The sequence below is a fragment of the Labrus bergylta genome, chromosome 6, assembly GCF_963930695.1.
Source record: "Labrus bergylta chromosome 6, fLabBer1.1, whole genome shotgun sequence".
NCBI classification, from domain to species: domain Eukaryota; kingdom Metazoa; phylum Chordata; class Actinopteri; order Labriformes; family Labridae; genus Labrus; species Labrus bergylta.
Genome location: NC_089200.1, coordinates 29,500,665 through 29,525,226, shown reverse-complemented (window position 1 = coordinate 29,525,226; position 24,562 = coordinate 29,500,665). Strand labels below are relative to the sequence as shown.

The 24,562-nt window shown below is 42.5% G+C and overlaps 1 protein-coding gene across 2 annotated transcripts in view; it reads left to right on the top strand.

Moving 5' to 3' along the window:
* The window catches only part of nhsa (Nance-Horan syndrome a (congenital cataracts and dental anomalies)), a 78,354-nt gene extending 54,063 nt beyond the window's left edge, over positions 1–24,291 (top strand). Inside the window, exons 2-9 of one of the 2 annotated variants that reach the window (XM_020631507.3) lie at positions 8,085–8,237; positions 9,771–9,904; positions 10,468–10,530; positions 12,355–12,547; positions 14,555–14,686; positions 15,793–18,567; positions 18,890–19,013; positions 20,069–24,291. In XM_020631507.3, coding sequence (XP_020487163.1) covers positions 8,085–8,237; positions 9,771–9,904; positions 10,468–10,530; positions 12,355–12,547; positions 14,555–14,686; positions 15,793–18,567; positions 18,890–19,013; positions 20,069–20,702 — 4,208 coding nt within the window. In that variant the 3' untranslated portion in view covers positions 20,703–24,291. Of the gene's footprint in view, positions 1–8,084; positions 8,238–9,770; positions 9,905–10,467; positions 10,531–11,527; positions 11,884–12,354; positions 12,548–14,554; positions 14,687–15,792; positions 18,568–18,889; positions 19,014–20,068 lie in introns of those variants that run through there. The other variant, XM_065956153.1, reaches the window with a different exon arrangement.
* The last annotated feature ends 271 nt before the right edge of the window (positions 24,292–24,562 follow it).

Genomic DNA, 24,562 nt, shown 5'->3' with positions numbered 1-24,562 from the left:
ATGGGGGCTTAAATGACATGGAGTCATTGGTTGCATTATAGGGCTCAAGGGATTTATGAATGGGTCTCTAGATCTGCTTTAATAGTAGAGACTTAATGCACAAGGACTGGTATGTTTTTCAACTTGGCGTCTTTACAGATTAGTAGTTAAAAACTCTCAGACAACAAAAGAGCCACTCTGAGATGTATTCTTGTCTGGCTTCTTGCTCCGTCACTCTCACTTTTCTCCTCTCATCCTCTTCTATCATCGTCTTCATCTCTGAGCTCAGATCTGTGACGGGAGAGATTTGCCTCCAGGGCTCTCTGCCGGAAAGCTGAGCTGCAATTACCCACCTCTCTGAGGAAAAAGTACCACCTCGACCCAAAGTTAGAGTTCAAAAACAGACATTTCTCCTTGTGCAAGAACCAAAAAGACGTTGAAGCATTAATGTAAGGGGAAAAGTTGCAAATATCGCTGATGAAGTCATTTGGGCCATTACTATTTCACTTGTCATCAAGCCAATATAACAAACATTTCTTGTTAGTAGCTTCTTAAAGGGGGATGATTTGCTGCTTTTCTCCATTTAATATAAATACAAATGCTGCTAAACTTCAGATTAAAAAGTTCCAACCTAATCAAGGACGCCAGATGGGGAGAACCTTAATGTCATGTTTTTTTTTATAGTTTTTTCATCGGCTACATAGAAGACAAAAAATGTGATTTGTGCAATGAAACCCAGAGTTGACATGCTTAAACATTCTGTTTATCATGCCAACAACCCAAACATCCCATACATAGTTGCAGCACTCCTGGTTTCCTGCAGCAGATCTCCTCAGCAGCTGTGAAGGCTTTAACCTTTTTTATTTTTTTATTTTTAAATAATTGTAACAGTCTCGTGCTCCACCTGCTGCAGTGGGTCAGCGGCGTCAGCGACATCACCATCAGCTGGGAGGATGTGGGCTCAGAGCGGATTATCAGAGAGATGGTATTATTGTGTGCCTGCCTGGCATCAGGGCTCTACTCTTTGTGTCAGAGCTCAGAGAGGGACATTCTCCTGCAGAGGAACAGCAGCAGCTTATGGCTTTTTTTTTTTTCTGGTTTTGCCTTCAGTGACAGCAAGAAATTGTTTCACTTTAGATTTCTTGCAAAAAGATGCAGAACTTTCTCTTTGCAAGTTGACATGCATCTGTTTTACATGATATTTCTCTGCACAGACAGGTGAGCAGCATTTCTTTTGTTATATGTTATGCATTTAATTCTTGTGCTTTTAGACTCATTGTGCAGGTAAATGATCAAACAGTCATTTTTTACAACTCTTCTATGATGCACAACACAAAACTAGCCTGGAAATGTTTTAGTGCATTAGGGTGACAAATTGCATGACAATACCACATTTGTGTTTGAACGCTGTGACATTAGAGTTACAGATATTGCATCCTTTTTGTCATTCCTCTACTCCCTCTGTATTCCCTCTTCGTGAGTTAGGAGGTCGGTGTTGTTTCAGCGGTTCAGATTAACACTGCTGCTGCTCTCCTGCAGAAGCAGACCATAAACAGATTAGTGGTGGACCAAGTCAGAGCGACGGCTGGACCATCTGCACCCAGCGCTCGGTGGGAGGGGGGGGACACATGGGGAGGGGGGAGGAGGAGGAGGAGGAGGGAGAGCAGATGTTGCAGTGGAGCTGTAGGTCAGTGTGGCAGCTAGAGTTGTCCGGGGGGACGCTGCTGTAAGGACACGAGGTGACTGAGGGACACACACTAGACTTATTCAATGTGATCTCAACCTCACAGCTCTGTCATGGCTCTAGGATGCTGCTTTGCACTCTCCTCCACAGGTACTGTATCATTCACTCAGGCTTTAATGGAGCTGCATGTAACCTCCCATTTCTTTTTTGCTCTGCATGCACAACCTCTCGACCCACAAACATGTCTGCACCCTGTTTGAGGTTCTGTCACAAGCTGTGAGAGCTGAAAGTGTTGTACTTCTTGGCTCATGTGCAGGCTTCGCTTGCTTGTCTTGCTCGGTTATTTTAAACTGTGTTGCAGAGTATGGGCAGAATTGAAATATTTTGACTTTCAGTTGCTGCTGCTTTTTCATCTCAGTAAAAGATTTCTGTGCTTTCAGGGCAAAACATCAGACTGTGTTCTTTCTACCTAAAGAGGCTTAAGTTTTTCTACATTCTTTGTGTAAAAATTCACACTGAAAGGGGGAATTGAGATCAGTAAAAAATTGGTCTAAAGCGTTTCATACATTTTTGGGCCTACATTACTTGCGTCTTCTGCTGCAAAACTGGCCATAATGACTGTAACATAATCCTTTATGAACATGCCCTGCTTGGTATTCAAAGTGTTTGAACATTTCATGGATGGAAAAAGACCTTTAAAAACATTGAAGTGAAAGTTTCTCTCATCAAAGCCACCAGACTCCATTGAAAAAAGCTGCCGTTTTACCTCACAGAACACAGGAGCTATATCTTGATAAGTTAGTTTGTTTGTTTAACGGCGTCATGTTGGGTTCTTAAATAATCTTCACACTTTTGTGTGACACGGAATCACACCAAAAACACAACTGACTGAGGCAGCACTGCTTTGAATCCTCTGTCTCCTGCAACATAAAATGTCTTCTTTTATTCAATAGAGTTTGGTGGGAGAGTTGTATGGCTGTGTTTTATGGCTGTGTTGTATGGCTGTGTTTGGTTTTGAAAAAGTGTCTTACTCTTGTTTAATAAGGTCTGTCTCACTCTGTACGAATCCTTTCTGTAATGTTTACAAACAGGTATAGTTACAATCTGAACCCGTTAGTGACAGAAACAAAGACTTTTTAGTGGATATACTTTGATCACAACACTTTCCCCCAGGATTACATTGCAGCCAATACAGCTAGGAGCAATTCTACTATTTAAATATGTAAAAAAAAAGAAAAAAGAGTTCTCAGGTATAAAAAATACCAGAACTGCTCCTTATCACTTGGAAATGTATGTTATTTGACAAAGTACCTCACAGAAGTTCACAGAGCTGAACGATCACAGTCCTTGCTCACCTGTCTTCCTGTTCTCTGAAGTTCAGCCACGTTTTGTCTTATCTACGTGTGACCTAATGGCGGACATCTGTGTTTTCCCAGGCCGCTGGCAAATTGTAGGTGTGTGAGCGTGGGTGTGAGGGTTTGGCTCCTGTCTAGGCCGATGCAGAGTAAATTACAAGGCAGAGGCAGTCTGAGGATTGAGGCTTTTCATTTCATCCCCCTTTCTGCTGCTCCTGGCCTGCAGGCCTGCTGGCAGGGCTGATAACTGTGGAGAGGTTACTGAGGGATGATCCTGCTGCAGATGAAGAGGTGGAGGAGAGATCGATGAGCTTTGTCACAGTGCAGATATTAAGAGTGTGTAAAGTTCACAGGAAGATTCTCAGAATAAATAGGTTACAAAGACGGAAAAGTAAACCAGTGGAGGGCCGCCACCTGAAAGACGACTTTTCAAATATTCAGAGGAACACCAGTAGAAGCCAAATCTCTGCACTTTTTGTTTTTTTGGCTGGAAAATTGTACACTAGGCAGTGTAGAGAAATCAAGCTTAAAAATCAGTGACATGAAGAAGAAGTCTAAGAAGTGGGGGCTTGAAATGATTTGATGTCTAGCCAACATGGAGCACTTGCAAAAACTTGTGACTTTTAAATAAAAGTTGATCTTACGAGTTGAACCTCAAGCTCAAGTAGACTGATGAAGGGATTTGGGGTGCGACCAAACTAAAAAAAAAAAAAAAAAAAAAAAAGCAACCAGTAGCTAATTCTTTGTTTTGATCAGCCAAATCCAATTCAGCTGACAACATTCTTTGTCTGATACTTTAGACAAGCTTTGCAAATTTAAAATCTCAGAAAAAGGAAATCAAGCAAAGTGTAAAAGTCTTGTTTTTGTTCACACCTGAGGTCGTGTGGTCAGCGTGTTGACGCACTCTTGTCCTGGATGTGACAGAAAGAGAAATCTGCTGTGAGGTCAGAGTGATGACTGAAGTTTGATGTGTTTTATTTAAGGTGACAGGTGACCACATGTGGATCTCTGACTTCTTTAAAGCCCCTCATGCTTTGTCTGTTCACGTTCATCCTCACTCAACCAAAAGTCTCAGATTCCACTGAACATTGTGAAAGCGAGTGCTGATGTGTTTGGAGCCGGGGCGGCGCTGGGAGTGTGTTTCCGCGCTGTTGTTGTTGTTGTTATTGTTGTCAGCTGGGTTTTCAGTTTCCTGGGTGTCAGTGCGGGGGCCATCAGTTCAGATCACAGCAGGGAGGGAGAGCGGGACAAACAGTGACACAACATGCTTACTCAATTATCTCACCACAGATCATAGCAGACATGCATCACAATGTGCTGAGCTGCTTCAGGATTGAAATACTGTGGCTTTGTGTTGTAAGGTTTTACTGCTGCACACATAAAAAAAAGTGTTACACATTCAAGGAAACACCCAAATTAAAAAGAATCATGGGCTGAGTCAGACGCTTTGAGTTACGATCACTGAGTAAAGGAGTAGTTTGGGAACTACAGTTACTCTCTGATTCTTGTAAATAAATCAATTAGATTAGTGATACTACTTATTACATATTATGCAAGAGGTGGACAGCTAGCTGAGCTCTTTTTAAAGTTCAAAAATACACCTACCAGTACCTCTTATATCACATTTGATCTTGTTTGTGTATCTTGATATATTTAAAAAGTGTGTTCTCTGTGAAGTTTAATGCTTTAACGGCGAGTATCTGAGATGTTGGCAGGGATATTTTTAAGATGTAATCAAAGCAAGGCTATCTTTGTCGTCCACAAGTACAAAGTGCAAACAAACTGCAGTTCCTCGAATGACCACTTGAGTCTGGCTTCAAAAGTGAGTCAGTCCCCATAGAGATTCATATTACATTTCTAAATAAACATTTTTACAGCCTGGTACAAAAACTGTTTTCGTTTCTGTATAGATCAACTCTCTTATTTGTTATAAATGCAAGGGTGATAGATTTTAATACAACTCATATTTAAACTTGAATGATACTTAAGATTTTTTTTTTAAATGTGGGGCCAATTGAGGTGTGAAACGAGAGTTGCTTGTTCTTCTGCTCGGGTCACCTTGGCTAGTTCAGTCACTGAGCTGGACATTTGGGCTCTGCTGCTGTTGTTGTTGGTGCCTTTTTGAGAATTGTCATGTAGATAGCAGCTTTCAAATGTCATGCTGTGTGGTTTATAGCACTAATTAGCTGACATGTTATCTGTGTCTTTGCTCAACATTCCTGGCTGGTTCACTTAGCTTGTTATCCAGCCAATAAGCCAGACAAATAAATAAACCTTAAGCCTTACTTTTACCAATGCTGACTCCTCCCTCCTCATCAGCGCCACCCTGTCGTCGAAATATTGTAAATTGTGGCTCCAAAAAAAACTCTCACAGGGTGATAGACGGTTACCTCTATATAAGGTAGAAACCTTTGTGTCAGGTCAGGTGCTCCACTTGATTTGTTTTATAGAGACTAAGGCGACGCTTTAAAGTAAAGAAGTCAAATTTGGGTAATTTTCAAAAAGTGAAACTAATCCTTTCTCTCTACTGTGAGTTACAGTTTATGAACATTAAAACATTAAAATGAGCAAAAACATGACAATGTATATGCTTAAGCAATATGAACACGGCATTAAAAAAAGTTTTTTATGACTAAAAAAGCTAGAATGTCTTCTCTACATAAATCTACTACTCTACTCTGATAAGTTCCTTTCTGGCTTCTCCACCTGAGACAGAGACGGAGCACAGTGTTTGTTTTCAGGTCATGTGGGTCACCTCGGAGGGCTTTCAGATCCCTCTGGGGGTGATTTATGGAAAGCATGAACTTGTCTCTGAGTGACAGCTAAATAAATCTCCTCTTCTGGGGATTGCATGCATTGTATCACAGAGAGTACCAAAACTGTCGAGCAGCTAGAAGAAAACTTCCTTTGCGGAACAGTTTGATTTGCAGCAGGCTGAGTGTCTTTTTTGAGTGAAGCAGACTAAAGTTAGCTCCTGTCTGGGCAGACGTGGAGCACGCTCAGCTGCAGCTGCTGCTCTACTGCAGGCAGACATCAGGGTCAGACAGTTTATTTCAGAAAAGCTTTCAGGTCAAGGACAAGCCCAGAAACGTCCACAAAGTAGGAGAGGACTGACAGATGTGTTTGTCTCAGACTCATGTTGATCCACATGGACGGAGTCACCTGCAGAGGTGTGTAACATGTTTTCTCACATCAGTGGCTGGCTGACTCTTTTTGTCTGCTGTTAGTAGTGGGTTCAGATTTGTTCTGATAAATGTGTGCAGCTGTAGGCAGTGACTTAGTCCTCGTCATCCTTTGTGTGTAAGAGTAAGGGGGCCCAACATGTCGGCAACCCTGTGTGTCTGAATTTGGACTGCCCTTATCTTGAGCCCAAAAATGATAGTCATAGCTGCATCTCTTGCAGGTTATGTGTGGTAATAATTTGGATGCTAATTTGAGATAGCAAATAACATCTTCAAAAATATACGACCCAAAAGTGAAGAGTAAAACCCTGTCTTTCAGGTCAGACATGTCATAAGAAGCTCTCACTTTATTGTCTATTTTACTATTATTAGGACCATTATTTATAAAATAACCATCAAGCTGGAAGACTTTAAAAAAAATTATTTAAACCATAAAAATTATTAGAAAAATGTTTACTAATCTAGTACATCAAGTGAGACTTCTTTTTGCACCCAGTGGAGTCGCCCCCTGTAGGACCTTAGACTTCACTTCCATCAATCAATCTTTATTTCTATAGTGCCGATTCATAATGTTATCTCAAGACACTTAACAAAAAGAGCAGGTCTAGACTTCTTTGTTATATTGTTTATAAAACCCAACATTAATCCAGCATGAGCATTAAGCAACATTAAGAAAAGTACAGTGGAAAGGAAAAACTTCTTTAAAGAGGCAGAAACCTCGAGCACAACCAGACTCATGACAAACAGCCATCTGCTGAAACTGTGATGGGTTGAGAGGGGATAGAGGATGAGAGAGAGAGAGAGAGAAACTTCAGAGGCCTGGAGGCTACGTCCATTTCTTATATACATCCTATGACCTTACTGTTCTGATCTATTTGCACGATGCTGCTCAGGAAGACGCTTCACTGTTTCAGTGTCTTCCACAACTTCAACAAAGATTAGAATCTTAAACTTTAAGTAACTGTTTATGAGGGCTTTATGGGGGGGGGGGATGTATTTCATTGATCAATTCTAAGCACACAGCTCCTTTCAGACTCAACTTTCCCCTCATTCGGCATCTCCATGTGTTGTGTGTAACATGAGGAGAGCTCCCTCTGTGAAACCTGAGCAGGTGTGGGGGGGGGGGGGGCAGCAGTGGGATTAATTCAGATCCTGGTCAGTGTTTAGAGGATGAAAGTCAGAGCTCAGGTTGCAATAGAACCTATTGTTTGGCTGCAGGTAATAGCATTAGCAAACAGGCTATTGTGCCGCCATCGTTGGCTCTGATTGTTACTTTTCTTTTCAGCGTTTTCTTTCTCAGGCTGCAGCCAAAGACTTTTTCTACCCCTCCTCTGCCCTCATGGCACCACGTTGTCTCTGTAATGGAAAGCTCATTAGTTCCATTTGTCTGAGACTCTGGATTTCACCTTAATGATCTTAACCAGCGTGTCTCCACAAAAATGCCAGAGTGGAAATTTAAGAGTCCCCGTACCAGATCTCTGCAGACTGCCCCTCCATTTTCCATCACATTTGTTGGCAAACCAAGAATCTCTCTGCAGGCATTCGTGTGACATGTGCCTTCATATACATTTGACAAAGAGTAGTAGGGCCTAAAGATAGTGGTCCAGCTCTATGGATCAATTGTTTATGTCAAAAAAAAAAGTCATGATTGCTTATTTTTAGACTTTAATGAAAATGGGAGTTTGTCTTTCAGTCAGCCTAATAGAAGATAATTGAGTCAATAAAACTGTAACAAGGTTAAAGCCTTAATACGGATGTCTGAGTAGGATTAAATCTGACTGTAAAAAGATGGTTGTTGTGTGGTTCTTTTATAAGTGTTTGGATGTTGGTTTGATTCCAAACCATTGAGCTGTGACTGACTCTGTGTGTGTCTCTGTCTGACAGCCGTATCTAACCTGGATGTGGAGAGTAAGCTGACAGCACATTATCAGGCTCCTTGGCACCAGCAGAGGAATGTTTTCAACTTCTCCACCCGGCCAGTATGTGTGGAAGAGCTCCACAGGCAGGCCAACTTCAGCCCGTGGGCCCTGCACAGAGGTGAGAGGAAGAGTGACACCCACTGAGTTTGTGTGTGACCACAACACAGAAGCAAAGTTAAATCATAACCAATGTGTTTTATTTTGACAGGTCAGAGAATAACTACATTTTATCTTGTTGTGTTTCTTACTTTATTTAAAATGTCTCAACTGGCAACATCCTGCCTGCTGGTTGTTAGTAGAACCATCTTATTCCTGTGTTGTTCTGCCCTCTAGTGGACACATTGTGTAAATGCATGTTGGTCATTAAAGCGTTTTTTGATCACTTGGATTACATAACCTGAAATGTTGCTTTTACAGGAATGTGCACACTCACAGAAAACAACGAAGAATTCAAACACAGCTGCAGTCAAACACACATTTTTCAGATTCATTCAGTGTTTTATTGAGATGTGCAACAAAGGAGTTTATATCGTATTTGTTTTAAGAGATGAAAAGATAAAATAAGAATACATGTCCAAGTGTATTAAATAACTTGATGCGGTTTCTTACTGATTGAGGACAAAAGTGTGAATGAACATCATATAATAATAAAGTAAAAGTGATACCGCAGAGACACCCTGGAAAATCTTCAATTCATGTTTTGATCAGAGCGAAACACTCATCATCATCATCATCATTTTATTGAAAATAAATACTTTCATGTAATAAAACGCATTTCCACAGTCTCACTGTCTGTGTTACACCGTAACAAGTTGGGATTTCTCAAAGGTAATGATTTTTGAAGAGTGTCTCTGCAAATGCAGAGAGTAAATGTGACCTGTTGAGTGTCTTCAATTGAGATGAATGAACCTTATGTAGGGATTACATCTTAATTCAACACTCTGACCCTTAACAAGTAAATGTTGCTTACTGGATTGTCAGATGTTATAACTTATAAGTAATTCAGGCCTTACTCTGTGCATTAAAGGAATGGTTTTACTTGTCAGGTGAATGTGGCTGATATAAGTGTAGAGAGATATTTTTGACTAGAAATTAGAAACTATAAAAAACTTATAAAACAATGTACCTCCAGAGTTTACCCACATGGAACACAAATTGAAGTCTTATATAAGACCATTTGACGTTGGCTTCTGTGCTGAGGTTTTGCCTTTGAACTTTCTGTTGATTTAGTCCGTCATCTTTTATTTTTTTAAATAAAGGATTAAATTTTCACAGCTACATCATCTACGTAATCTTCACACTGCTTACAAGGGCAGTATCTTAAATCTCTTATCTCCTTGATCTTTTTTTTTTTTTTATGTTTTCAATCTGCTTCTTTCATTCCTTCTATCTTTTTGGTGTTTTTATATTGACTTTTCCTCTTTCTTCTTTGATTTCTTGCTGCTTTTAAATTGTTCTAATTTGTTTAATCTGTGAAACTCCTGTATTGTCCTCCTCACATTTCTCTATTTAATTTTTTTGTAAAGCACTTTGTAACCCTGTTTTGAAAAGTGCTATATAAATAAAGTTTATTATAATGCGGTATGTTAGGAGTCTACAAACAGACATCTTCTGTGTTTTTATAGTCAGTTCATTTTGTTTATCGTTGCAGATCCTCGGAGGAGATCATCAGGCAGCAGGGAGCGGAGAGTCACCATCTCCATCTCAGCGTTGCCCCCGATGCCCATGAGCCCCTCCCCCCACGTCGTCCAGAGGCAAGAGAAGAGGGGCATCAATCTGACGACGGTGAGACCACTAACAGTAAACTCAGTCTGGACAAAATAATCTGACTTTCAGGAACATTCAAGTTAAAACATTTTAATTAACCTTTTAATTTTGTAACATGAAGTCTTCTTTTTAATGTCTAATTATTTAAAGCTTTTATCTCTTGGATTTTAAAGTGGAACATAAGAATTCATATTTGACAAAGATCTTTGAAGTTTCCTCTTAAATGTCATGGTTAGCATTTTTCATGTTTTCTTTGTATTTTAATTTGATGTGATAGAAAGGAAACTTTATATACTGTCGAGGTAAAATGCACCTTTTTGTCCCTCCAAGCAGCCAGAGAGACTTTGTAGGGATGCAGCTACTCAGTTAGCACAAGCCCAGGTAAACGTGTCAGTGATGTGTTTCATGTCATCTGTTTAAGACCCTGAACGTAGTTTTATGTTTTGTCTCTTACAGTCCACACATCCCTCCTCACCACCATGCCTCATTGTCTTTTTTTTCACGTGTTTAAGCTCAAAACCCTCCATGTTCATTTCTGTCATTTGTTGTTTTGTTTTTGTTTTTATGTTCTGTATTTTTAGTTTGAATCCACCCGCTCCTCCTCCCCCACCGAATGTTGCCGCTTCTCTCCCTGGAGCAGAAAGGTAGAGTTCCCTCCCTCCCCACCTTCCCCGCCTGACTCCTGTGTGCTCCTTCTGACTCACTTCACACCTCCGTACCTGTTTGACTTCTTCTGATTAACATGTTGAATCTCTTTGTGCATGCATGGTAGCATCCTGATCCGACCAGTCAGGATGACGTTTGACAAGAAGACAGCCCTTTATAAATGTGTCCTGAGTGATGCTTCCTTCATATTCCTCATCAGAGTTGACGTGCAGGGTCGAGCCTAGCGTGCAGTATTTATGGAATGTGGTTGTGTGTGTGTGTGTGTGTGTGTGTGTGTGTGTGTGTGTGTGTGTGTGTGTGTGTGTGTGTGTGTGTGTGTGTGTGTGTGTGTGTGTGTGTGTGTGTGTGTGTGTGTGTGTGTGTGTGTGTGTGTGTGTGTGTGTGTGTGTGTGTGTGGGCTGTCAGAGCCTCACAGCAGCCAGGATTTCACTAATGATAGGGTCCGCTTTTGAGAGCTTGCGTCTGTGATTACCCATGATTCCTCTGTGCTGCGGTTTCCTCGCTGCACCCATCCCCAGAAAGAGCTGACAGCCTCATGTTTCTCTGTTTTCTCACCAAATATATCTCCATGCCCGCTGCGAAAAAAAAGAAAAAAAAAAAAAAAAAAGCCCCGCGGACAAACACCAAACACTCCTCCCGCCTCTCCTTTTTTTTTTTTTACTGTCAGCTCATCTCTCGTGTCTCTCATCCTAACTCTACAACTTGCCTCCCAGTCCGCCCAAACAAATCAGCTGCTCTCCCTTTTTTGATTTCTTCTTTTCCTCCACCAGTTGGGAGAAGTTTCCCAGGAAACCAGTTTCTTTTGTGGCCCGGGGGGTTTTGTGTGTGGGACTCATTGGTCTGCTGGGGAACAGAGAGGACAAAAGCTCTGGTTTTTAAATGGGGGGGTGGGTGGGTGGGAGGTGGGAAGCAGTTCAGCCTGAGAATCCTTCCCGGTTTCACATGTGTCTCTCTGTAGGAATCTCAAGGTAAGAGACTCAAAAATTCATTAAACACGGAGCTGTTGGAGACAGGGGGAGCTGCTGTTTTTAAAGTCTGAGGCGTCCGGTGGAAGTAAAAGGAGCCGTGTAAGGATTCAGAGAGGAGGAGAACTGAGCTCTGATTGATTCAGAAGCTGCCGTTCGTTCGGACGCAGGAATGCTGCCGTGAAGTATTTCCTCTCAAATATTTCCGTTGGACTCGTTATTATGCAGGAGAGTCACTTTGAGTGCCACGGGTACTTGGAAGCATGAGGGGGAGAGTTTCCCAAACCGGCGTGCAGTGACTGGAAATGACTGTTTACAGCGTGTGTCACATTTCTGTGCTGTGCAGAGGTGGTTGAATGAAGCAGGGTTAGTATTTATGTTGACATGTGCCGTGTAGTGTAGACCAAACTTCTTATTACCAGGCTTGGAAACAAACTCAGGTTCAGAAATAGAAACTTTTTATTCCATCTGACATTACTTCCTGCTTTTACAAGCCTTCATTTTTTGTGCATGAGTAGATTCTCCCAGTGTTTTTTTCTCTAAAGCATGCTCTTTATTTCAACCTCTTTGTTGGATACTCAGCTCCCGGGAAGTGGATGTGTATTGATTTGCCTCTTGCTCTGGCAGTAAGAAGTCTTTGCTGCCCTTTAATAAGTCTCTAATCTCTACACTCAGATAAACACTTTGACAATACCAGTGTAATCCCCTGCCTTAAATCCTCCACTTCCTCGAGCTTGAGTTTGATCATTTCTAACTCTTGACGCACCATTTTTTTCTCCCCATGTAATGCCGGCTAACCTTAACCACCCTAACCATGCAAATATCCATCTGTTGCAGGCTGCGCCCCCTGACCCCGACACTGACGGGGTGGCTCTAGGTCACCGGTCTAAGTTCCCCATCCCTAACATCCCCTCCACCCTGGACAAGCAGACTAACTGGTCTAAAGCGCTGCCACTGCCCACCCCCGAGGAGAGAATGAAAAGCAGCTCACAAGTCATCAACTCATGCGTCATCCCCATTAATGTGACCGGTAATTAAAAACATCATGTTTTAAGTCTTAATTCTGTTGGTTAGTCACAGGGCGTTTAGAAGAGGAGAGAGTGTCACTCTGTTAACTCAGCTAACAGGAAAAGTTTGACATCATGGGAAATATTTATTTTATGGCTCAAAAATAATTAAGAAATTATGTCTCTCAGCTTAGCTTAGCTTAGCTTAGTGACAAAATAGCTAGCCTAGCTCATTCCAAAAGGTAAAAACTGAAGCCCTGAAGAGCAGCACTCCCCTGGCAGCCCTGCAGTGTTCTGAAGGCTTTCTGAGAGCTGGCCAATCAGAAGAAAGTAAGCATGTGGGGAGTGGAGCCTTAAAGAGACAGCAGCTAAAATGAACCGTTTCAGGCAGAGGCTGAAATGACTTTTTGTTTAGATGACGCCAGTATGACATAAATAAGGAGTTTTGTTTAGCTGCTCTATAGGTTTCACAGATTGAAAACATGAAAAGTGAACATGAGGATAACGAGGGATCTTTAAAGGCTTAATATGTGATTTTTCACACTTAAATATAATATAAATCAAGTATATCCTCTGAAAATAACTCTGTGAGTCATGACTGTCTACAATGGGTGTAACACTCGAGTCCCACTGTCTGTGATGTTTTCAGAGTCCTATCTTCACTTTGTTTACATCGCCAGGACAGCCGGCTGACTCCTCCCCTCATGTATAAAAGTTGTTTAATTGATGGACTAGAGAAAAGAAGAATAACATACTGTACTCACTGCTTAACTGTGTTTCTAGATCACGCTCATTTCAGGTAAATTTACATGCAGTGTGAAGATACGAGCATAATAAAGATCGCTAGCATTAGCATGCTAACACAACAATGCAGCGCAAGTTGTTTTGGTTTCATGCTGGTGCTCAAGGGCGACATCTGCTGGATCAAAAAATCGCATATAAAGCCTTTAAGATGCCAGGGAACTAAAGCTGTTCCCTATGAACCACCTCTTTGTGACTTTTTCATCAAATTAGTTTAAACATTTTAGTCAGATGTATATTGTTTAACACCCGACACAGCCAGGTTAGCTGTTTAGCCCTGTTTCCAGTCTTAATGCTAAGCTAAGCTAAATGAAGCCATATATTATTCAGTGAAAAAGCTTTGAGAATCTATTTTCACAGATTTTAAGCTATTCTGTAAAGACTTACTGCTGTTGAAACGAGTCAAAATGTGTCTTTAAATTGGACACACTGGTGTCTTTATTAAAAAATAGTATTTGTGAGAAAATGTGAAACTCTTGCAGTTAATTATAGACGTTCATAACCATCAAAGGCTTCAATGTTGCCAAAGGGAATCACCCTCAATATGCAAGTCATTCATTGTGCCCTGTTAACTTTCTTTTTCATGCTTCAGCGCTTTGTGCATGTGATCCTGAGACGAGGCGATGCGACTCGAATGCTAATTACTTCTTGTCCAAACTGTTGAAAAGGCCGACATGATGTTATTTACTCCTCCTGCCTGACTCTTAAAGGAGGAGTTTTACGCCAAACACCGGCTGAGTCTGAGACAGTTTCAGGGGGGAAAAATGTACATTTGTAAGCAAAGTCCAGGGATTGCTATGGTGCTGAAAGGACCTGATCTGCTCTCACATGATAGTCATTATGTATCGAGAGGGGAGGGAGGGACAGGAAAGCAAGCAGGAAACAAACAAAACAGAGGAGGAAATGAGGATTTTTATTTGGTTTTTAAACCATTAGCATGCCCACTTTGTTTGTTTTTTTGCAGGTCTTAATAATATGAACCTTTTTAAATTTGAGTCTTTCATAATCTGACAGCTTAGATGTTCAAACTCCAGTATTAACTCTTTTTAATCCCAGTTTGTATAACTCTCTGTCCTCCCCTCACTGGGATTTCCTTTTTCAAATATCTGGTGTAGTACAGCTGTGTGTTTTTTGGTATGAGACAGTGTGAGAGTTGAAGAAGGATTTTGCTGCCGTTTCCCTCTAAAACAAAGATCCCTCACATGTCCCCCTCTCTCTCTGTGTTTCAGGAGTTGGCTTTGACAGAGACGCTAGTGTGCGCTGCTCACTCGTCCACTCGCAGTCGGTGCTGCAGAGGAGAAGGAAGCTGAGGAGACGGAGGACGGTCGCTGGAGTTCCCAGACAGGTGCAGCAAGACTTAGGTATGTAACTTATCCTCAACTATGACTTTCAAGGTTTAGTGCTAAATCCCTTTTTATGGTGATTCATTTTTTTGTGCAGTAATGGGACACAAGTGAGTGAATTGTGTGTTCAAAACTCACTCATCAGTATACTACAGAAGGGAACATGTCAACAGGAATATATAAAAGACATCACTGATGAAAGGAGGAATATTTTTAGTGTAAGTTTGTTCTGCTTTAAAGATATTTTGGGGCATTTCATGCTTTTATTAGCCCGATGAGAGTAGCAAGATGATAGGAACTCAGAGGAGAGAGAAAGAGGGAATGAAATGAAGAATGATGGACCAGTGCAAAGATTCATGAACAGCACCTTGATACTCCTCAGAGCTGCACAGAAGTTTGGTTAAACTAGTTGCTGATCAGAAAAAACAGCTAGTTTTATATTTTAATCATCACTTTTATCGTCCAGCAGGCAGAGATGAAGGCGTCCACTTCTTTAATGTAATGATTTGGCTGCTGTTCTTCGTGGCCAGCCTTGGCCTTGGGGAGCTTTGAATTAATGTCAGAGAGTAAAAAAAAAAAAAAAAGGACAGTTAAAGGAGTTAAAATCAAATGTCCAGGACCTGTATCTGTCAGGGGAGTGTAAGAAATCAAATGAAGTGATTGGATGGCTTACAGGCACGTTGACCCACACACCTTCCTACCTGCATGCACCGCACATGAACAGAGTCATCCAGCAGTGAGATCTGATGGATTGCAATGGGATGAAATGTGATGCACCTTATTGTCCCCATTATTGTACAGCTGTATAAAAAATACCAGTTTATCCATGTTAACAGAGAAGAACGTGCCAATGATAGACACAAACAACATTTATTTCACATTAATCATACTTCACAAATTGGTTAGTGCTGACAACAATTCAAATCTCTTCTTAGCTCATTGTTGTGGACTCGCTCTTCACCTGTACGGAGGAGGCATTGTACATTAACTCGTTTGAGTTGTAATCCATTTGAAACTTTAAAAATCTTGCTTCCCGTCCCTGGTTTGTCAAAAGTAGAAAGACGGAACAAGAGGCAAACTTGTTTCTGAGTTTACGGCCCTCATGTTTTCTTTTCTCCTCTCAGACTCTGATGACTCTCCTGGTTCCAGAGAGCGCACGGTGATTGTCCACACAAGTGCCGACATCACTCCCTCCAACGAGGAGCTGTCCAGTCATCTCAGCACCAGAGACTCCGGCTGTCAGACCGAAGACTTCCTGATCTCTGGAGCGCCGTCTCGCAGGAGGATCAGGGCCCAGCGAGGACAGGGAGTGTCTCTGTCCCTGTCTCACTCTGCAGGAAACATCTCCTGCCTGCCCGACAGCACCGACGCCATGTTCACCACCTCTCTGGGCGCCCACCTGCGCTCCAGGAGTCTACCGAGAGACGGGAACAGAGTTATAAACAACGGGCATCGAGACACTGATGATGATGAGGAGCTCTCTCCGTTTGACGCTGAGGACTTCCTGCCGGGATGCAGCGAGCTGATTCTCAAAGATGAAGAGGAGAGTACGGACGACCAGGCCGTGTCTGAACACACGTTGGGTCTGAAGTACAAGCAGCTGTCGGAGAGTCCGGAGCGCAGCTGGATGGAGAGGACCCGGTCCCAGTTGCCCAGGAAGGCCGACATGGGCAGCTGCGAGATCTCCTCCAGCTCGGACACCTTCAGCAGCCCCGTTCACTCCGTGTCCGCCGCCGGGGTGATGCTGGGAGGACCGATGGACCACAAGGACGACCACCAGTCCTCAAGCGGGAACTGGAGTGGCAGCAGCTCCACCTGCCCGTCACAGACCTCAGAGACGATCCCCCCCGCTGCCTCCCCGCCTTTAACAGGCTCCTCCCACTGTGACTCCGAGCTCTCACTTAACACCGCCATCCACGGCCACGACGACCACACCGGCTTCATGCTGGACCACCACTACCCGGGTCTGCGGACTCACCGGGTCGGCTCCTTCTCCTCAACAGCTATGGACATCTTAGAGGAAGCAGGGGGGAGCGCCACGCCCGTCGAGGGGGAGTGGAGTTACTCGGAGGCACCGCACCCGCCGGGCTTCAGCCCCGAGCCGAGCAGGGAGGCGGAGAGCAGCCTGGGATGTCCGAGCTACACCAGCATGGCCACCTGCGAGAGCAGCTTCTCGGACAAGCCGCCATCGGAGAAGGCGGACACCGTGTCGCACTACTCGGTCGACACCGAGGGCTACTTTACCTCCATGCACTTTGACTGCGGCCTGAAAGGCAGCAGAAGCTTCACGTACAACTATGCAGCCCCCGCCTCCGACTGCAGCCTGTCGGACATGACTCTGAGCAGACGCTGCCTCTCTCTGCGCAGACCGAAGGTGAAGCCGTGTCCGCCCAAGAGGAGCTCGTCCTTGAGGAAAATATGCAGTGAGGGGAACATCCCCGTCAAGAAAGAACCAAAGATTTCATGCGGGCAGCAGCCTCCTCCGTCGTCGAGGGAGAGGAACCTGCAGCTGCTTCTGTCTGGCTCTCCTGGTCGTCTAGGAAACTCGTCCCTTGTCAGAGAGCCGCTCGTGATCTGGGGGGTCGAGGACTCGTCGGATCTTCCAGACTTAGGCGTGTTCAGCTCCACAGATGCACATTCCTTCAAAGATGAAGGGGTGGTGCAGTCGGACTATGCAGATCTGTGGCTTCTGAATGATTTGAAATCCAGCGATCCGTACAGATCTTTATCTAACTCCAGCACGGCGACGGGCACGACCGTCATCGAGTGCATCAAGTCGCAGGAGAGCTCCGGGTCTCAGACGTCCCAGTCCGGTTCGCGGGCCACCACCCCGTCACTCCCGTCGGCGGAGGGCGACTTCAAGCTGACGTCTCCGGAGAAGCTGGCGGGCCTGGCCAGCCCGTCCAGCGGGTACTCGAGTCAGTCGGAGACCCCGACCTCCTCGTTCCCCTCCGCTTTCTTCCCCGGGCCGCTCTCGCCGTCCAGCGGGAAGAGGAAGCCCAAAGTCCCCGAGAGGAAGTCGTCTCTGTCCACCCTGTCGCTGCAGTCGAAGGCCTCCAAAAGAGACCTGGAGCTCCCCGTAATCCCCCCCTCCCACCTCGATTTAAGTGCCCTTCAAAGTGTAGGAAACCATCAGGTTCAAATCCTTCACCAACACAAACAAAGAGCTGACAAACCTGCGGCACCGCAGATCTCTGAGGTGTACAACACTCTCTCTATGTCCATCACACCCTCAGTGCTGAACTCAGTGCAGCTCCGATCCATCAACAGGGAGCATGAAGGAGGACTCGAGGACAAAACCAGACTCAAATGTCCTACCCTTAACTCACTTTCATGTAGCAAACCCGCAGAGCCCAAGAGTCCTCTGCTAAACCATCTCCATCACACACCATCCAAGGGCTCATGGGAATCTGTGTTTACCTCAAATGAAGAGCTCGTAAATGGAGCAGCAGGCTGTCAGAGCGAGACGAGGAAGGACAGCGAGGCTCCATTAGAAAGTCAGACAGCACTCGAGCCCCCGGCTGACGAGAGGACCAGCGCTCATGAAGGAGAGACGAGCAGAGAGCCTGAAGAAATGCTACTTAACATGTTGCAAAGGACTGAAGAAGAAGAAGAAGAAGAAGAAGAAGAAGAAGAAGAAGAACAAGAAGAACAAGAAGAAGAAGAAGAAGTGTGTCAGATAAACCCAGGTCTTGCTCTTCCTGTGCATCACAGTTTAAATAACAGTCTGGATAAAGTGCCTGAGATTGACGGCCAATCAGAGACACCGCAGGAGAGCTCGATCATTGATGACAGCATCAGCACGGAGCTGGATTTTGAGTCCTCGGGTGTTTCAGCAGACGGTGTCTCACAGGACGAGAGGGAGGAGTCTGCTGCAGAGCCAGATGAACACAGTAAAGGTAGGGTGTCACAACTTTCAGAACACTCACCTTCTCTTTTTGGGTTTCACTCACTACCTCTTTCTCTCAGCAACTGGAAGTAAATCCTCTTTTTTTACCTTCTTGCTTAAAATGGCCTTTTCCTCATGATATGCTGCCATTGACCCATAAACGTTTTTTTTGTATAACTTACTTGTCCTTCATCCTCAAACAGAGTCATTTCTATTTTCTGATCCTCACCACATCACAGTTATTGGTCTCCGGAAACTCACTTGTTAAAAATATTTGTGACCCCTAAATGGTTAATGGACCCACGTTAATGTAATCTGATTTGTGTGAACAGACTCTTCACTCAGTGATAACGCGGCGTCTCCTCCGAGCGATGAGTCCAGACCAGAGGACGACAGCGTGTTTCTGTCACCCACCAAAACCAGGACCACAGAGGATCTGTTTGCTATGATTCACAGGTAAACATCTTTAACCTTTTTTTCATTTATGTGTGTGTACATGACTAGTAGGCTAAAACCTTTTTGGAGTTTCTCAGTAAATGGACTTGAACTTGTAAAGCGCTTCTCGAGTCTTCTTCTGGCTTTCACACTGCATGTGTCACCTACACATTCACACACAATTTGGAGCAATTTAGGGTTAAGTGTCTTACTCAAGCACACATCAGACATGTGGCTCCAGGAGCCGGGGATCAAACCCTCAACCTTCTGGTTGAGAGAAGACTGACTATACCGCTGAGCCACAGCCGCCCCAGATTTCTTCCACATAAAAATTGTGTGCCAGATCAAAGTACCTCCATCAAAAGTGATCATCTTTGGGGCGCTTGTGGCACAGTGGTGCAGTGGTTAGTGCGCGCCCCATGTATGGAGGCTGTGGTCTAGACAAATGTTTTCCTTACATATCCGCCGCCAGCACCGAGGGGCCTCGCGGCCTCGGGTGCGGGGATCTCAAAACCGGTAATGATCCTTCCTGGGCGGACGGCCCAGGTTCAAATCCAGCCTTGGCTCCTTTCCCGCATGTCATTCCTTACTCTCTCTCTCTCCCCCTGATTTATGACTCTATCCACTGTCCTATCTCTCCATTAAAGGCACAAAAAGTTCAAAAATAAAAATCTTAAATTTTAAAAAAAAAAAGTGATCATCTTTGTCAATGATGGACTACGATTGTTATTCCAATAATCAAAGTTTCAAACAGAGATAGATTCTTCCTTGTCAGGTTACTTTTTATAACTAGAAACACTCTTTAAATTGCCATATTTTAAAGCTGCCACACTCAATTGGAAAGAACTGTAATTTTATGGCAGGAGTTGATGGTCAACCATTGCTTTTATCCGGGGTTTGTCTTATATGGTGCAACTCAGATATGGTGTTGATTTCAATCTCACTGTTTTAACTGTTAAAGACAACTCCTGTGTTTAATTAAAATGACATAAAGTACAGTTAATGTGATGGGGGGAGGGGGTGCCCAGGTTTTAAAGATACCATATTCACCTGTGACTCTTTCCCTTTATGTTCAGGTCCAAAAGGAAAGTGTTGGGCAGAAAGGACTCCAGTGAGTTAGGAGTGCGAAGTCGTCTCTGTGCAGCATCAGGGACGACACCGGCCAGCAGCACAGTGAGCTCCCCGGTCTCCTTACAGTCCCCCTCTGTCGCTCTGACCCCCCCAGGCTCGCAGAGAGCCACCGGCTCCATCTACAGGAACGTGAAGAAGTCCAGCACCTCCAACGAGGAGTTCAAACTGCTGCTGCTCAAGAAGGGCAGCCGCTCTGACTCAAGTTACCGCATGTCAGCTACAGAGATCCTAAGAAGCCCCATCACTCCCAAAGGTCCTGCAGATTCCCCCGCAGAGTCACAAAGACAGACTGAAGACCCCACCTCCCCCCTTCAACAACAACAGCAGCATCCATCAGGATCTGATCAGGTCTGCAGCCCGTACCCCAAAGCCAACGCTGAGAGCTACTCCCCGAAGTCGTTCCTCTCATCTGCAGCTTCCAGGCAGGGTCGCTCCCGGATCCCCCCGCCCGCCAACAGCAGCCGCTACGGCATGAGAGGCCGAGTGTTCTCAGCGCCCATGCAGGCGATCTCCGAGGGCGAGACAGAGAACTCAGATGGAAGTCCTCACGACGACCGCTCATCACAGGGCTCTACGTAGAAAACAAGAGAGAAGCAGCAGTATGAAAAGGTTTTAATAGTGCAGATAAAACAAATGGACCATTTTTAATATATATGAGATTTGTGTATCGGGACAGAAATAGATTTTAAGTATTTGGAGTCATAGGAGTATTTTGAAAAGAATAAATCTGTAAAATAATATATATAGTAAATAAATAAATAATAATTTTATACTGAAAGATAAACTGGGATAATTTTAATGATTTCCATTATTTCTGAATTGAATTTTCATAAATATTTTTTACAAATATGTATTTTTTGATGCATCTAGTAGTTGACATCAGAGGTTAGGAGCGCTGCGTGGGTCCTCATTCAAGCCGAACAAAAAACAGATGCTCTTTGGGGAGGGTGGAATAATACGATGAAAAAATAGGCTCGATGTGTTCGCCTACTTTACTCTTCTCAGAGGATTCATCATCAGACTCAGGAGTCCATTAGAAAACATATAAAAAGCAAGCAAAATAAAAACACAGGGTAAAAAGAGAGACAGACAAAACATCACCAATATTATAAAAGACAACCGTACCAGTGTGGCCACAAGGCTGACTGGTATCACACAGAACTATGACTGGAATGTTTTTTCACTCAAGTGATAAACACATCAAGCTTATTTCTTTCAGCATATCGTACTAAATTGGGTTGTTAAAATAGTTTTTCATATTGTTTTTATTTTAGTTCCCTAACCTTTTCTTTAAAGTCTAGAGTCTACATTTTTCCCGATTGTTTTGCTTGTCATTGAATAGCACTGTCGTAAATCAACTGGCTCTGAGTAGATCTCTGCTCGAGGAGGTTTTTTATCCACACAATTTATGAAATGGAATTATAAATTATAGAAGTTTTAAATATTAAAATATATAGAAAAAAAACTATATAAACATGAAATAAGTAAATATATATATATGTTTTACAAATATCTGAGACAAATATCAGCTGAAATAAATGAAGACATAAATGTGAAAATGAATGAAAACACCAACGATAACTTCATATTTTAGGATTTGTCTTTATTTCCTGTTTATTTTACAGTTTTATTCTTATTAGAGTGCTCCTGGTACTCCATACAGAGGTAGTTATTGTAGCTGACTTTTTCTAACTTTGAATTTTTTGTGGATACTAAGAATGTTTTTTACCTGTGTTCAAACGAGTTTTATACACACAAATATGTTCCATCACTTTTATACGGCATGTCGACTTAGCATTGAAAAAAACAGGGAACAAAGTTATGTAGCTCACATCCTGTGTCAGAATATCCCAGATGAGTTGAAGTGATAGAAACAAACCGGTTTACATGGATCTGAAGAGGTCTTGTTTAAACCCTCAAAATCTTTTAAATGTCAAATCCTAAACGGTCTAATGTCCGATTTCTCTTCAGATATTTTTAAAACCTCTATATTTTTCATCAGTGGCCTGTTTAAAAAAAAGGCAAACATGTTAGATGATCTGTCTGTATTCTGTGAATACCTATGCAACAAGACAATATTTACATTTCTTAAAGCCAGATTATAATGAGAACTCCCATCAGGACTCACACGGTGTGAGAAACTAATGTGTAGACTTTTGTATATTTTACCTGGTCCTTTCTAAAAGCATATTATAATCACAGATTATTACAACATGTTTACAAATTCTCATGCAATAAAGACAAATAATTAGAGGTGAAATAACTAACTTGACAATCTTGGGAGAAGAAAGGCGAGGAGGTGTTTAACAGGGGAGATGAAAAAAGTGTTTGTTTTTTTTAAAGTTGGAGGTTGTGAAAAAGGGGAGATGTAAAAGAACAAGGAGGTCATGTGTTTTTTAAAAGACTTGATAATTAGAGCCCGACTGATGTTTCAGCTAATATGTGACTTTCACAGGTATATTGGTATATGGGTTTATTAATAGGTTCAATTTAAGAAGAAAACAAGGAGCTGATTTGGAAAAAAGTGTCATTGTGTAGTTTGTCCAGCAGAGGGTGCTAAGACTCCATGGTTTACGATCCTTGTTGCATTGTCTGCAGAACAGGCAGCAAAGCAGCCGAACAGTAAATAGCATGATCAGATTGATGTGAAATCAGAGGGCAGTGAACACCAGTGGGTAGTGAACACCTGTAAGGTCTTTTTTCATGTAAGCTCATAAGTTGATGATATTTACAGTAATCTGTGAAGTCACCGCCTCTGAAATCAGTGTCGACCTAAGGAAATCCACTATGGGTCGGGCTCTAGTTATATCTGTCATTTCTGGTTTGCTGACTTTGGTGTGTTTATGAATTGTTGAAAAAAGGCAACAGGAAAGTGTTCTGGGGATTTTATATGCCTTATGTTTACTCTGCGCAAAAAAAAAAGGATAAGTGACGATAAGTGAAGAAGCAGCCGCGGCAAAAAGTTTGGTGTTTTGTGAGATTTTTCTAATTTGTTCGAGTTGTAGGAATACATTTAGAGGCAGGTGATGAAAATTAGAAATTCTGGGTTTTAAGGATGTAACATTTGGGCTTTTTCTTTTGTACCGAAGGCTCAACTTTTCTGCTCCCCTTCACAAAGGAAAAGAAAACTGCCACGGTTTATGTTTTCTTTGTTACACAATCTGAAAATCTATTTATTTTTATAACTAACACAGAAGATCTCTACGTGCTCCCTTACACCTTTTAGATAACCTACAACTAAAACACAAGTATGCAATGAATTGCTGGTAGTATTAATAATAACTATAACATATTTTATTCAGATTCTTATTTTTGTTCATAAGAGACATTTTTAAATCGCATCCCCCCACACACACACACACACACAAAACACAATCACACAAACACACACACACACAGTAACAGTATACATGTTTTTTTTTAATTGCAGTGATAGAAGTTAACCATTATGAGTCTTTGCAGCCATATTTTCTTGTAGGCACACTGTAGATATGGACCTAGTTTTGGCCTTAACGAGACTCCGTACTATCGTCACATAACAGGGTACTCAATCGGTTTGTTTCTTTTGTCTGTGAACCTTCATTCCAACCTTTTTTCTTTTCGATTCTTTTTGTTTTTTTGCACTGATGAAGTGATGTTTGTGAAGTTTCACGAGTCTCTTGCTGTACCTGGAGATATTTATAAACATTTTAAACCCAAGCTGTCTGACTTTTCCCCCACACTCCGAGGAACGCTGTACGAGCCCACTAGATGCTTCTGCCAAAGGCTAAAACAAACACATGTGTTAGTGGCTGTTTTTTCTCTCCCCGTTTACTTGACTGACATGTTCTTGAAAACGTCAAACCCGACACTATAAAAGATTTCATGTGTGGTACGAGATGCATGTCACTCCGCCTCTGTGTACTGTAGGTGTCCACTTTGTAATTTTTTTTGTACAAACTTGTAAATACGATAACTTTTTGTCGAATTGTTTCTTATGTATAAAACAAAAAAGTTTACATTAATTTCAAACCTTTGTATATTTTTGAGCTGTGGAACACTCTGTCTTGTATTTATTTTTTAGTAAGCATTGTGGAGATCCCATAGTAAATCCTATCAAAGCTAGCACAACAGGCTGCTTAGCAACTGTGTATAAAAAGACAAATAAATGTGACTGCTTTGAAAATTACTCTTTGGCTCGGACTTCATGTTCTTTTTTCTTTTTCTTTTTTTCAAGTGTTACAGTCTTATTTTTGTCTTCATTCAACTGTAAAATAAGCACATGATGACACCACAGAATGACTTCACATAAAAACAGACATGGCTGCTGCGTCACTGCTGTAAAGTAACATAACACATGTTCTGTAATGTTCATTTTTAAGGAACTGTATCTTCCAATGCCAATGAAGCAGCAGGAGCAATTTGGGGTTAAGTGTCTTCAAGGACATATCGTACATGTT